The sequence below is a fragment of the Heloderma suspectum genome, chromosome 1, assembly GCF_057233095.1.
Source record: "Heloderma suspectum isolate Gila_16-S chromosome 1, 16-S_ref, whole genome shotgun sequence".
NCBI classification, from domain to species: Eukaryota; Metazoa; Chordata; class Lepidosauria; order Squamata; family Helodermatidae; genus Heloderma; species Heloderma suspectum.
The window spans coordinates 162619271-162632628 of NC_139458.1; the positions used below are offsets into that span (position 1 = coordinate 162619271).

The following is a 13358-nucleotide window of genomic DNA, read 5'->3' on the forward strand; positions in this document are numbered from 1 at the left end:
ATTTTAAACAGTTCAGCTGGGATACCATCTCCTGCTGCCTTCTTATTAGCAATGCTTCTTAAGGTCCGTTCAACCTCACTCTTCAGGATGTCTGGCTCTAACTCACTGACCACACCATCAAATCTATCCCCGATGTTATTATCCTTCCTAAACAGATCTTCCGTATATTCTTGCCACCTTTTCTTGCTCTCTTCTGCTTCTGTTAGGTCCTTACCATCTTTGTTTTTGATCATACCCATTTTTGCCTGGAATTTACCTCCGATGTTTCTAATTTTCTGGAAGAGGTCTCTTGTCCTTCCTATTCTATTATCTTCTTCCACTTCCACGCATTGCTTGTTTAAAAATAATTCCTTATCTCTTCTGGCTAACTTCTGGAATTTTGCATTTAATTGGGCATATCTCCCCCTATCACTGTTGCCTTTTGCTTTCCTTCTTTCTTGGGCTGCTTCCAGTGTCTCAGCAGACAGCCATCTTGCTTTCTTGGTTTTCTTTTTCTTTGGGATGTTTTTTGTTGCCGCCTCCTGAACAGTGTTGCGAACTTCTGTCCATAGTTCATCCAGGACCCTATCTACTAAATCTAGTCCCTTAAATCTGTTCTTCACCTCCACTGCCTATTCATTAGGAATATTAGTGAGCTCATATCTAACTGATCTGTGGGTCTTCCCTAGTCTCTTTAGTCTGATTCTAAATTGTGCAGTAAGAAGTTCATGATCTGAACTACAGTCAGCTCCAGGTCTTGTTTTTACCGACTGCATAGATGTCTGCCACCTTTGGCTACAAAGGATGTAGTCAATCTGATTTCGGTGTCGACCTTCTGGTGAAGTCCATGTATAAAGTTGTCTTTTAGGTTGTTGAAAGAGAGTGTTTGTTATGCACAGTGAGTTGTCTTGGCAAAATTCTATCAGCCTATGTCCCGCTTCATTTTGTTCTCCCAGACCATGCTTGCCTGTACTTCCAGGTGTCGTTTGACTACCCACCTTAGCATTCCAGTCTCCTGTAATGAAAATAACATCTTTGTTTGGCGTACTATCCAGTAGGTGCTGCAGATCCTCATAGAACTGATCTACTTCTGCTTCTTCAGCATCTGTGGTTGGCGCGTATATTTGGATCACTGTGATGTTAAATGGCTTACCCTGAATTCCAATTGAGATCATTCTGTCATTTTTTGGATTGTATCCAAGCACTGCTTTAGCCACTTTATTATTAATTATGAAGATCATGAAGATCAACCACAGCTTGCTTTTGAAAAGTCGGGAGAAACGTACAACCTGTGGGGAAACTGTTGAATAGGAATGGGGAAAGTGGATCTAATAATGGCATGTTTACAAAAACACACACCACTTTCCAAACTCTTGATGACTTCTTAAAAACTTCTTTTAGGTGTCTAAAAGGAATGGTATTGCTGATGCCACACAGTATAATACAGTCCAGGGGTTTCAAATGGTGATAAGGACATGGGACTCCTTCCAGATTCCAGATGGTTCATCACAGCTGACATCTTGCTTGACTGTGAAAAAGATCCTTGGATTATTTTATTTTATTTTCGTGGGGGACCACAGTCGCAGATCTACAGGATACAACAGGCAAGTAATACTGAGCATTTATTGCTTATGTGGTTCTTTTTAAAAAAGAGAAAAAGTAAGGGTAGTAGGTCTTCTATTTACAGTGCAGTCCTGTATCTATTTACTTAGAAATCCCACTGTGTTTACTAGACCGTACTCCCTAGTAAGTATGTTTAGGATAGCAGCCTTAAAGACTGAAACATGCAGAACTAGCCCTGTCCCCTCAGTTGTCAGTCTTTTGTTCTATATGTTGGTAACATCTAAGGATTGATGTTTGCAGTGCCTACAGCATGTGGTTATGAAGATGTTGCCATATCAGAGGCGATGCTTGCTCCAAATGCTAAGGTTTGCAGCCCTATTATGTCACATTGGCTGTAACTTTTGTCTTAGAAGTCAGTGAGAAAAATGATTGTTTCTCCTTGCTTTGAGAATTGATACTATCTGCATTTCTATCATCACTCATTTTTTAAATTCCTTTTCCCCAGTGATTTCTCTTCTTCGGGCCTCTCTCTCTTACATGTGGCCAATTAACTTCAGTAGACAAATACATAATATGACATAGGGCAAAAGCCATCATAACCTTTCTGGTTTGGGGTACTATAGAATCACATGCTTTCAACCCCTGTTTGACTACCCCTGCATGTTTATTCTGGAGTAAGTCCACTTTGTTAATTGGGAGTTATTCCTAGATAAGTATACAGAACACTCCTGTATTAAATTGGAACCAGTGTTAACTGTAGTTAATGTTAGCCAGTGTTTCCTTGTAACCAGGATTTGAAACCAGCTTTTGAAGCTGGCTAACAAACCTTGACTAATGTTTGTTAATGGTTAATGTTAACTACATTAACAGTGGAATTGCTGAGACCATGGTATTTTAGGGAAATTTATTTTAAAGAGCAGAGGGAAACATGATTCTACAAGCTTTTTCATAATACTTGAACAACGAGGTTCAAGAAATTAAAAATTCCCTATCAACCTATATTCTCCCTTGAATTAGGCCACTATCTTGCTTTCTTTCTTTTGAAACTATTTAATGAATTGTCTGATTTTAAATATTGTGGGTTGGATCTAGACTTGCTCTCAGCAGAGTTCTGCTTGTACTGGAGGAAGGAGCTGGGTTGACCCCTCCCTTCGGTAGCCCCCTGTGCCCCCTAAAATGCTCCTCTGGAGGCTTGGGGACTCTATGGAACAGCATGGGAGTTAGTGCTGGATAATGTAGAGGGCAGGGGAAATTGGCAAAAAAAAATGGCACTGCCACATTCTTCCAGGTGGGAGTGTTTGCTGGATCCCAGTTCCCTCTGTGAACAGAAGGAGCCCTCCTGTTCCCAGAGGGGCAAGTCTGGATCCAACCCCATGTTTTTAGTACAAATAATAATATAGAGGATATTTAAAGCAAATGACATTTTCTTGTATGAAACTCAAAATTCTGTTTGGAAGATCATTGGACTTTTAATCAATGAAGGTATACAGTTTTTTTTATTAAATAAGGTTAATAAATTTCACTTAGATTTCAGCCTTAGTTTTGATCTTACACATGTTTTGGAATCTGTGGTCATTCATGATGTGTGTGAGCTGATGAAGAAAGGACGTTCATGGAGAAAGGTCTTTTGAAACTGTTCTTTTTATATACTGTTTGACTTGGGATAACATGGATAATTATAATGCCTTTCTTCTTCTCCTGTTCTTCTAAAGGCTCCGTATTTCCTTTAGATTTTTAAAATAACCCTTTCTAATGAGGATGACTGATACTGTTACTGTAAAGGAGGAAAGTGATACAATGAAAGGTTCAGAAGCAGAAGTAAAAGACAATACTGCAGTGGAACACTTCATAAAATCAGAAAACCATGAGCAAACTCAAGCAGAAAAGGATGAAAGATGTACTGATAATAAAAATGATGTGCAGGTAAGAGGTTTCTTCCATCTTATTTTGATCCTAGTATACACTGAATTCCTTAGTGCTGCTGCAGATTTTTTTGGAACTTCCTAGTGTTAGGTGTGAGTCAATTTCAACAGTATTTAAAAAACAAACCGCATACAATCAGGGCCAGAAATATTGGAACAAGGATAACTGTTTTGGCAGTCGGCCTCTGTACACCACCACACTGAAGTTGAAAGGAAGCACACCCAGATGGGAGCGAAGTCAGGACTTTCAGCTGTAATTCAAGGGGTTTGACAAAAGTGGGGCACTAATCATTCAGGAAGGACAGCCCGTGGAATACATACACACCCATCGTTGGTGGCTCATAAGTAATGGAACAAAGCAACATCATTTCAAACTGAAGGATCGCCTTTAATACCTGGATGAAAATGCTTTGCAGTCAATGACTGCCTGAAGTCTGGAATCCATGGACATGACCAAATGCTGAGTTTCTTCCTTTGAGATGCTTTGCCAGGCCTTTACAGCAGCTGCCTTCAGCTGTTGCTTGTTTGTGGGTCTTTCTGCCTTCAGTCTTGTCTTCAGTAAGTGAAAAGCATGCTCTATTGGGTTGAGATCAGGTGACTGACTTGACCATTGAAGAACATCCCACTTCTTTGCTTTGAGAAACTCTTGGATAGCTTTTGCTGTATGTTTGGGGTCATTATCCATCTGCAATATGAAGCGGTGTCCTATCAGTTTAGCAGCATCTGGCTGAATCTGAGCAGAAAGTACAGCCCTATATACTTCAGAATTCATCCTGCTGCTTTTGTCAGCAGTCAGGTCATCAATAAACACCAGTGACCCGGTTCCATTGGCAGCCATACATGCCCGTGCCAAAACACTGCCTCCACCAAGTTTGACAGATGATGTGGTATGCTTTGGATCATGAGCTGTTCATTTCCTTCTCCATGCTTTTCTCTTCCCATCATTCTGGTACAAGTTAATCTTGGTTTCATCAGTCCAAAGAATCTTATTCCAGAACTGGGCAGGCCTTTTTAGGTGTTTGCTGGCAAAGGCTAATCTGGCCTTTTGGTTCTTGACCATTAACAGTGGTTTGCACCTTGTTGTGAAGCCTCTGTATTTACATTCATAAAGCCGTCTCTTGACTGTAGATGTTGACAATGACATGCCTACCTGCGCAAGAGCATTCTTGACCTGGCTAGATGTTGTGAAAGGGTTCCTCTTCACCATGAGCAGAATTCTGCAGCCATCCACTTTAGTTGTCTTCCATAGTCTGCCAGGCCTTTTGCTGTTGCTGAGCTTGCCAGTTAATTCCTTCTTTTTCAGGATGTTCCAGACTGTTGTATTGGCCACTCCCACTGTTTTTGCTATCTCTCTGATGGGTTTATTTTGTTTCCTCAGCCTAATGATGGCCTCCTTCACTTGCATGGACACCTCTTTGGACCTCATGTTGGGAGTTCCAGTGAACAGCTACCAAATGCAAATGTAACACTCAGAACCACCTCCAGGCCTTTCATCTGCTTGATTGGTCATGGGGTACCCAGGAAACAGGCCACAGCTGGCCATGTAGCTGCTTGTCAGCCATTCGTTCCATTACTTATGAGCCACCAACGATGGGTGTGTGTGTATGCCACTGGCTGTACTTCCTGAATGGTTAGTGCCCCCCTTTTGTCAAACCCCTTGAATTACAGCTGAAAGTCCTGACTTTACTCCCATCTGGGTGTGTTTCCTTTCAACTTCAAAGTGGTGGTGTACAGAGGCCAACTGCCAAAACAGTTATCCTTGTTCCAATATTTCTGGCCCTGACTGTATATAGTTTCTCTCTTCCTTCACCTTTCCCTTCTCTTGACCTTTTCTTGTTGCTGTGTTTGCAGTTGTTTCTGACTAGACCTGAAGGTAGGCCAATTGTCAGGTAGGACAAGAATGGTGCATTTTGGTAGCAATACTTCTCTTGTAGCACTAGCATTTGAGAAGAGTTATCCAATTAACATAATGCAGAGGATAAGGGAAATTATCATTATTCAGTTAACTTTGTGGATGGATACTACTTGATAAAACATATAGGGCCTAAATTGATAAATTGTTTTCGCGTGATAGAAAAGTCAGATAATTTGATTTAAGTTAACAGCCAGAACATCAAACACCTTTAAAGAATACAAAACGCTACTAAGCTCTTATTGAATTCTGTCCACCACGAATGTGATAACCCTACTTATTTTGTATGTTTGGTGGTATGGTTGCTCCTCTTCCCATGTATGTGTGATGGCCTTCTATATTTTAAATATGTAAGTTGGTTAACTTCAGTGAGTGCTTTAGATTGTTTGCAGACTTGATTCTTGATTACATAGCTTTCATATTTGTTTAACTTCAGAAAAGCAATTGGGTTTCACTAGCATGTACTTTTTTAAAAAAATAGGATTTGGTTTTGTACATCTGGCTGTCTAAACTGGCTGAATGCCTTTGCCTGAATGAAGAGATTTGTTGCAAAAGCCTCAACCTGAATATTTCTGGTCATCTCAATTCCTCCTACTTTGTCCAGTAACAGGACTCCATCCCACATTGTCAACAGGCGTCCATAAATACCAGCTTGGCTTACTAGCCAAAATGCTTATTTTGTCCTTGCCACCCCCCCCCCCCATACACACACCTCTGCACGTGAGAAGGATTTGGGAAAAGGCAGGGATTTCTCTTATTTGTGGCAGAATGTAAAGAAGGTAAGAGGGAGCAGGAGATATGCTTGCTGTTTCTAACCTTCTCAAAACTGCTACCCAACTGAGGAAACATGAGCTCCCTTCTGCGCTCTCCTGCATAGACAAAGTAGGAGAGGGGGCATTTTGCTTATCTTCTATGGTGATTTAGATAACAAACCACAGAAATATTTCCCATTGTTCTTAGCTTATTCAAACCTCTAAGTATATGAGTCAAGAGCACACATGCACACGCACACACACGCACACACTCCTGTCGCCTTCTGACAAGCACTCAGAACTCTGAGGAAAACAGGGTTTCCTCTCACTTGCAATACTGGTTTTATTTATTTTAAGTATTTCTTAACTGTCCTTCATTGAAAATATTCTAGGGTGGTGTACACTAGTTTTGGAGAAGGGAAGAAACTCTAGCTGCTGCTTCCACTACCCAAACTGCAATTCAGAGGGAGTATTTTGGAAACTGCTTAGAGTTTTCCTTACCAGAGCTCCGAGGGCAGTTTCCTCTCAAAAATGGAATTGTGGATTCCTTATTGTCAGTGATTTTTGCCTACGAGGAGACATTTTACAATTTTAAAAATCCCATTTATATTAAATGACCTCATATCTTTATATTTCCCTTCCTTACTACAACCCCCCCCCCCCGGTCTTTTCAGACAATAAGTGCAAAGGCAGATAAAACAAGAAAGTAAGTGCTTGACTCCATGACTTAGGTTAAAAAGCATATCCTTCTTTCCTGACCTCTGGAGGCCCTTCCTGTATACTAACTATCATAAGTACTATATTCACCTTTTTAATTACTTTCCACTTGGTAATCAGGAATTGACACCTGCTCTTCTTCAATTCAGGGCTGAGATTATCAGGTTTTATGTTGGATTTCATACCAAAAGCTAAATCCTGAAATTTTGTTGCATGACCACAATCAAACCACAAACTATATTCTGATAACAGAAAGTCACTTTCCACCCATGGTAATGTATCTGAGGTGCAAGGAGCAGGAAGAGAGAAAATTTGCTGCCCTTTTAAGAATAGTGTTAAGAGAAAGATGGGTGTAGCAGGAAGACAAACTATCTAAGAAAAAATAAGCACAACTAGGAATACTTAAGAGTGCAATCCTATGTATGTCTACTCAGAAGTAAATCCTATTGTGATCAGTGGCACTTACTTCCAGGTAAGTGTGTATTCAATTGCAGCGCAAACCTATCTTTGTAAATTGTTTGAAATGTTTTCTGAAACTTTTGCTTACAAATAGATCTCATCCCTAAGTGACATAAGCATCATATGTAGATAGAATGTGCAGTGAAAACAGTACGTTGCAAAAATCCATTAGGTTGTGTTTGCTCCTCTAGACATTTGTATAACATTAATTATAATCAAGGAAGACGTTTCAGATAAAAAACCTGTCTGTGTCAGAGGTCCAGAAACATTGGCTATACTGGCATTAATGCTTAGACATTATTCATGGTTGCCATTAACCTTGCCCCTTCACCAGCTCCCCGACTCTTCTGTGCATACCAGAGGGCCCAGGCAAGGGGCAGGGGGATTTAACATTGAGGTCTGAAGGCACTTGGAATGCCTCTAAAACAGGAGTGGGCAACATGTGGCCCTGCAGATGATTTGGCCTATAACTTCTATCAGCTGTAGCCAGCATAGCCAATGGCAAGGGATGATGGAGTTGTAGGAGGGCCACAAGTTGCCCATCCTTGCTCTAAAGTATAGCACAAAGTCAGAGATTGACCCAGCCTGTCCCCACAACTTTCAGAAGAGGGTCAGGATCTCCTCTCTTGAATTTGCTCTCTGCTTTTGAGGTTCTGAGTATCTTTGGAGCTCAGTATGAGGGCAGAGAAGAGAAGATGTTTGGTCACCATAGCAAATTTGTGGACCCTTGATCTGTTAGTTGTCTGTCAGTCCTCTCACAAACTATGGTCTAGCAGCCATAGGATTGCTCCCTTATAGGCAATTCTTCCATTAGCTGAAGGTAGGCTGAAAGAAGTAAATTGCACCTGTTTTTTAGATTGCTGCTGAAAAGTTTACCCATCTGGTAGGGAACAATATTTGCAAAATATATGAAAAGTGCAAATCCTTTTTCCAAATGCTGCGTTACATTCTGTAATGTACGTTGTATTGTTGATATATGCTTTTGTTAATTGCATCAGGCATTGAGGTAAGTCTGTTATGTGCAAGGTTCTCTTGAATAGGGTTTTGATTTTCATTGTAATGATTTCAACCATTTTAAGCAAAGAAGGAATGTATTTAATTTTTTTTACATAAGAGCAATTAAGTGGTCATCTTATTTCTGTATCCTGCTTCCAGCAGGGCTGAGCTACCAAGGACCTCCCAAGGCATTAGTCTGTCACGTAGGTAAAAGATATCCTGTGAATTTTTCTGGTCATAGATACTTCTGTGATTTTATCAGAAGTTAAACTGGTGCTTCCTGAACCTAATTTTGACAGTCTCCAGATCTTCTATTTCAATAAATGTCTGTTATTGTTCACTGAACTGTAATACACTTATTTGCATTGCACGCATGTGTCACACCATGGTGAATCACCATGCATGTTTTACAAGCTCTGCATATTAGATGAAGAATTTTTATTTCATTGAAGATGTTACAAGCTTGGAAATACTCCAGGGCAGTTTGTCAGAAAAGCTTTATTTGCTGAAGTTCAGAAAAACAGATTAAGTGTCCAAGCAATTATTCCTTCAGAGTTTTCTGCATAGTATTTAAAAAATATAGGCAAGAAGCCTGTTCTTAAAATGGTGGAAACCTTGAAAGTTGGCAGCTTCCTTATGTACCTGCTGCATCTGGCCAGACACACCTGCATTGCTTCAGGTTTTGGATGCCAGAGCTTTTGAACAGTTATTTCATGGTGAGACAACATGTTCAAAAGAGCTGTCTGTGCTAAATAGGAAAGGGCATAGCATAAACAGCATATTTTATCAAGTCCGCATTTATGATTTATACATAAAAACACCTACTGTTTTATATTGTGAAGACTTCAGTTTCAGGGCTGCATTGGTTAATGAACTTCCTACTATGACTGTGATCCTAAGGACTAAATGTAGAAGTAAGGCTATATAATCTTGGCTTCACTGAAGACAATGATAAGTCACACTGGTGTTTATTGATCAGGACTGCATCCCAGAGAAGGGTACTTTTTGCCTTACCCACTTAAATTTTGTTGCAGCGGATTTGTTACAATGGCAGAAAAGATACAATGATCAATGTTACAATGCACTGGTGTTTAAATGCATATCTCATAAAGCAGGAGTATTTTTACTGTTTGAAAGTGCACTTATGGGGTTATATCTGATGTTACTCTAACGTAAGTCCCGTTCATTTCAGTGAGTGTACTCCAAGTAGCTCTAACATTGGATATAATCCTCAGGCTTCCATTCCATCCATCTGCTGGAAATGCATGTGTATTTATTATTTATTTATTTATTTATTATTTAATTTATTAATCGCCCGTCTGGCTGGTCACCCAGCCACTCTGGGCTATGTACAACATACAATAAAACAATAAAATTCTACAATAAAAACATTTTCTAAAATACCCTAACCCACCCCAAATGCCTGCCTGAACAGCCACGTTTTTAATGCACGACGGAAGCTCATTAAAGAGGGGGCATGACGGAGTTCCCTAGGGAGGGAGTTCCACAGAGCGGGGGCCACTACAGAAAAGGCCCTCTCCCTCGTCCCCACCAGTCTAGCTGTCCTGGCTGATGGGACAGAGAGAAGGCCATCCGAGGCTGATCTTGTTAAGCGGCCTGTCTGGTGCTGCTGACCCCCAGGATACGGACCTGGTCTTTCAAGGGTAGCCATACCCCATTCAACACCAGGTCAACATCCCCTAGCCTCCTCTTGTCTCCCACCAAAAGTACCTCGGTCTTGTCAGGGTTCAGCTTCAGCCTATTGCTCCCCATCCAGCCACTTACCGTCTCCAGACATTTGGACAGGGATTCTACGGCCAACCTTGGTGAAGATTTGAATGAGAGGTAGAGCTGCGTGTCATCCGCATATTGATGACACTGCACCCCAAACCTCCTGATGATAGCCCCCAGCGGCTTCACATAGATATTAAATAGCATCGGGGAGAGGATGGAACCCTGTGGCACCCCACAAGTGAGTGGCCACGGGTCCGAAACCTCCTCTCCCAGTGCTACCCTCTGGTACCTGCCGGAGAGGAAGGACCGGAACCACCGCAATACGGTGTCTCCAATGCCCAACCCCTCCAGGCGGTCCAGGAGGATACCGTGGTCAACGGTATCAAAAGCTGCTGAGAGGTCGAGGAGAACAAGGAAGGAGCATTCACCCCTATCCAGAGCCCTCCTCATATCATCTACCAAGGTGACCAAGGCCGTTTCTGTCCCATGCCCAAGCCTGAAGCCCGACTGAAATGGGTCTAGATAATCAGTTTCTTCCAAGTGTGCCTTCAACTGCACCGCCACCACCCGCTCAATCACCCTGCCCAAAAATGGCAGATTTGAGACTGGGCGAAAGTTGTTCAGTACTTGAGGATCCAAGGAGGGCTTCTTTAAGATCTTATCACTGCCTCCTTGAGGGCTGATGGCATCACTTCCTCCTCAAGGGAGGCGTTCACCACCGCCCTGATCCCCTCACCCAGTCTCTCTCTGCAGCCCATAATGAGCCAAGGTGGGCAAGGATCAAGTAAGCAGGTGGTCAGCCTTACAGATGAAAGCACCTTGTCCACTTAATCAGGAGGAAGAAGCTGGAACCGATCCCACAAAACCGGTTTGCCACAGGCCGCCTCTTGCTCACTAACCGTATCCACAGCATGCAGAGTAACACACCTAATCTGATCAATTTTATCTGCAAAGTGCCTTGCCAAGGCCTCACAGGAGGCCTTAGAATGCTCCAGTGGTTCCGGAGCCACAGGACTGACCAGGCTCCGGACCACTTGGAACAGCCTTCTAGGACAGCACTCTGCAGACGCGATGGAGGCAGCATAATATTCCTTTTTTGCTGCCTTCACCACCATGTGATAGGCTGAAGATACAGCTCTAGCCCATATCTGATCATCTTTGGAGCGAGACTTCCGCCACCGGTGCTCTAGCCGTCTCACTTCCTGTTTCAGAGCTCGTAACCGCGGATTGAACCATGGTGCAGTCCGAGCCCTGTTCAGGGGGAGAGGGCGTTTCGGAGCCACCTGATCTAATGCCCCAGTGATTGCGGCATTCCAGCCACCCACCAGGGTCTCGACCGAGTGGCCGTTGGTGTGCCCCAGAGAATCCCCAAGCACATTCAGGAATCCATTTGGATCCATAAGACGCCTGGGGCGGACCATTTTAATGGGTCCTCCACCCCTGCGGAGGGGTTGTGGAACCGAGAAGTCCAACGTCACCAGATAGTGATCTGACCATGACAAGGGGGTGGTGGATATACCCCCAACTTCCAGATCACTCCCCGCTTCTCCAGAAACAAACACAAGGTCTAGTGCATGACCGGCTACATGGGTGGGCCCAGTTAGAATATGGTGCAGCTCCCAGGAGGCCATGGTCTCCATGAAGTCCCGAGGTGCTCCTGTGAGGATGGCCTCCGAATGTACGTTGAAGTCCCCCAACACCAATAAGTTAGGGGACTGTACACGCACATCAGAGACCACCTCCAGCACCTCGGCCAGGGACTCAGTCGTGCAGCGGGGTGGACGGTACACGAGCAGAATCCCCAGACTGCCCTTCGGGCCCAACATGCACTCAGCAACCTTGGTCTCCCGGAGAGGGGGCCTGGTGAAGACCAAGGACTCTCGGTAGATAACAGCCACTCCCCCTCCCCGATCCCCAGCCCTCGGCTGCTGTGCTTACGAAAATCCAGCTGGACACATGGCTGCACGGGTTGGAGCAGCAGCCTCGGCCAGCCAGGTCTCTGTAATACATGCCAGGTCTGCACCCTCATCCAGAATCATGTCATGGATGAGGGAGGTTTTCTGGGTAACAGACCTGGCATTGCAGAGCAGCAAACGAAGGCCAGAAGATGGGGTCACACCTCCCCCAGCCATCCTTTGACTCTGGACAGGCCCGGAGCAGGGGACAGATATTACACATCTCTCCCTTGTTCCCCTTACCTGGCATGGCCTGCCCCTAGTGCTCCGCCAGCGCCTGCCGCCCAGCCTCGGTATGTTCTGGCCCCCAACACTCCCCCTGCTGCCTCCATCAGGTGGACACATGGCCCCTCGCTCCCGCCTATCAGGCAGGCTACCCACCCCTAAAAACGCAACAAAATCCCCCAGAAAAACAAACAAACAAAAACAATTAAAAATCCCCTTAAAAATAATGCCAGGCCGGAGTCCACAGGGAAGGCCTGGTGGTGGTGGCGGCAGCAGCAGGGCCGGCAGCAGCAGGCACGCCTCTTCCGTCGTCGTGGTGGCCTCTCCTGCAGGCCCTGGCTCTCCCAGGCCACCTCAGCCAGCCAGCTTATGTAGCTCCTCCAGGGAGGGGCAGGTGGAGCAGCACAGCTGGCTCTGTACCTGGGGGCCTGGTCCTGCAGGGACTAGCGATCTGCCAGGCAGAAGTCTACAGGGAAGGCCTGGTGGTGGTGGTAGTGGCGGCGGCGGCGGCAGCAGCAGGCCCGGCAGAAGTCTACAGGGAAGGCCTGGTGGTGGTAGTGGTGTAAATGTATTTTAGATAGCTTTTAGTCACAGAGCTTTATTAGCTATCTCAAACAGTGATAGAAAGAGAAAAATGTACCTGTCCTGTGTGCCCCCTGTTTAGTTCAGGAGTGGGGCTATTCATGGAAAGTTCTTAGGACAGGAAACCTTTTGGTTTAACAGGACGGGTTGATTCTGAAGACCATGCAGAAATTCTGAAGTGTATTTGCAATGTTCATATGGGGATGATTGATGGCTCCGTTCTGGCTGTGTAGGCCTTGGTTTATACAGTTATTCTGGTTGTTATTTTGGGGAAGAGATGCTGTCCAGGTGGGGGAGCTTTAACTCCTTAGAGCAATGATAGGCAGCCTGGTGCCCTCAAGATGTTTTGGGAATACAACTCCCATAAACCCCAGCCAAAATAGCTAGTGGTGAGGGATTATGGAAACTGTAGTGCAAAACATCTGAAGGGGGGCACCAGGTTACCTACTTCTGCCTTAGAGTAAGGCTGACCAGCACCTGGTCAGCCTCTAGGACCTCTCTTCAGATGTCCCTCCAATTTCTCCCTTGGTTTGAGTGGGATACATCCTCCTCAGTTCTAGAA

General features: G+C 44.1%; 1 protein-coding gene across 6 annotated transcripts in view; it reads left to right on the forward strand.

Annotated features, from left to right (window-relative positions):
- R3HDM1 (R3H domain containing 1) overlaps positions 1–13358 on the forward strand; it is a 106128-nt gene that overhangs the window by 29830 nt on the left and 62940 nt on the right. For 4 of the 6 annotated variants that reach the window (XM_084809361.1, XM_084809322.1, XM_084809332.1 and 1 more), the window contains exons 1-2: positions 1499–1583; positions 3255–3465. In XM_084809361.1, the coding sequence (XP_084665487.1) occupies positions 3295–3465 (171 nt within the window). In that variant the 5' untranslated portion in view covers positions 1499–1583; positions 3255–3294. Of the gene's footprint in view, positions 1–1380; positions 1584–3254; positions 3466–13358 lie in introns of those variants that run through there. The other 2 variants (XM_084809351.1, XM_084809341.1) reach the window with 1 other exon arrangement.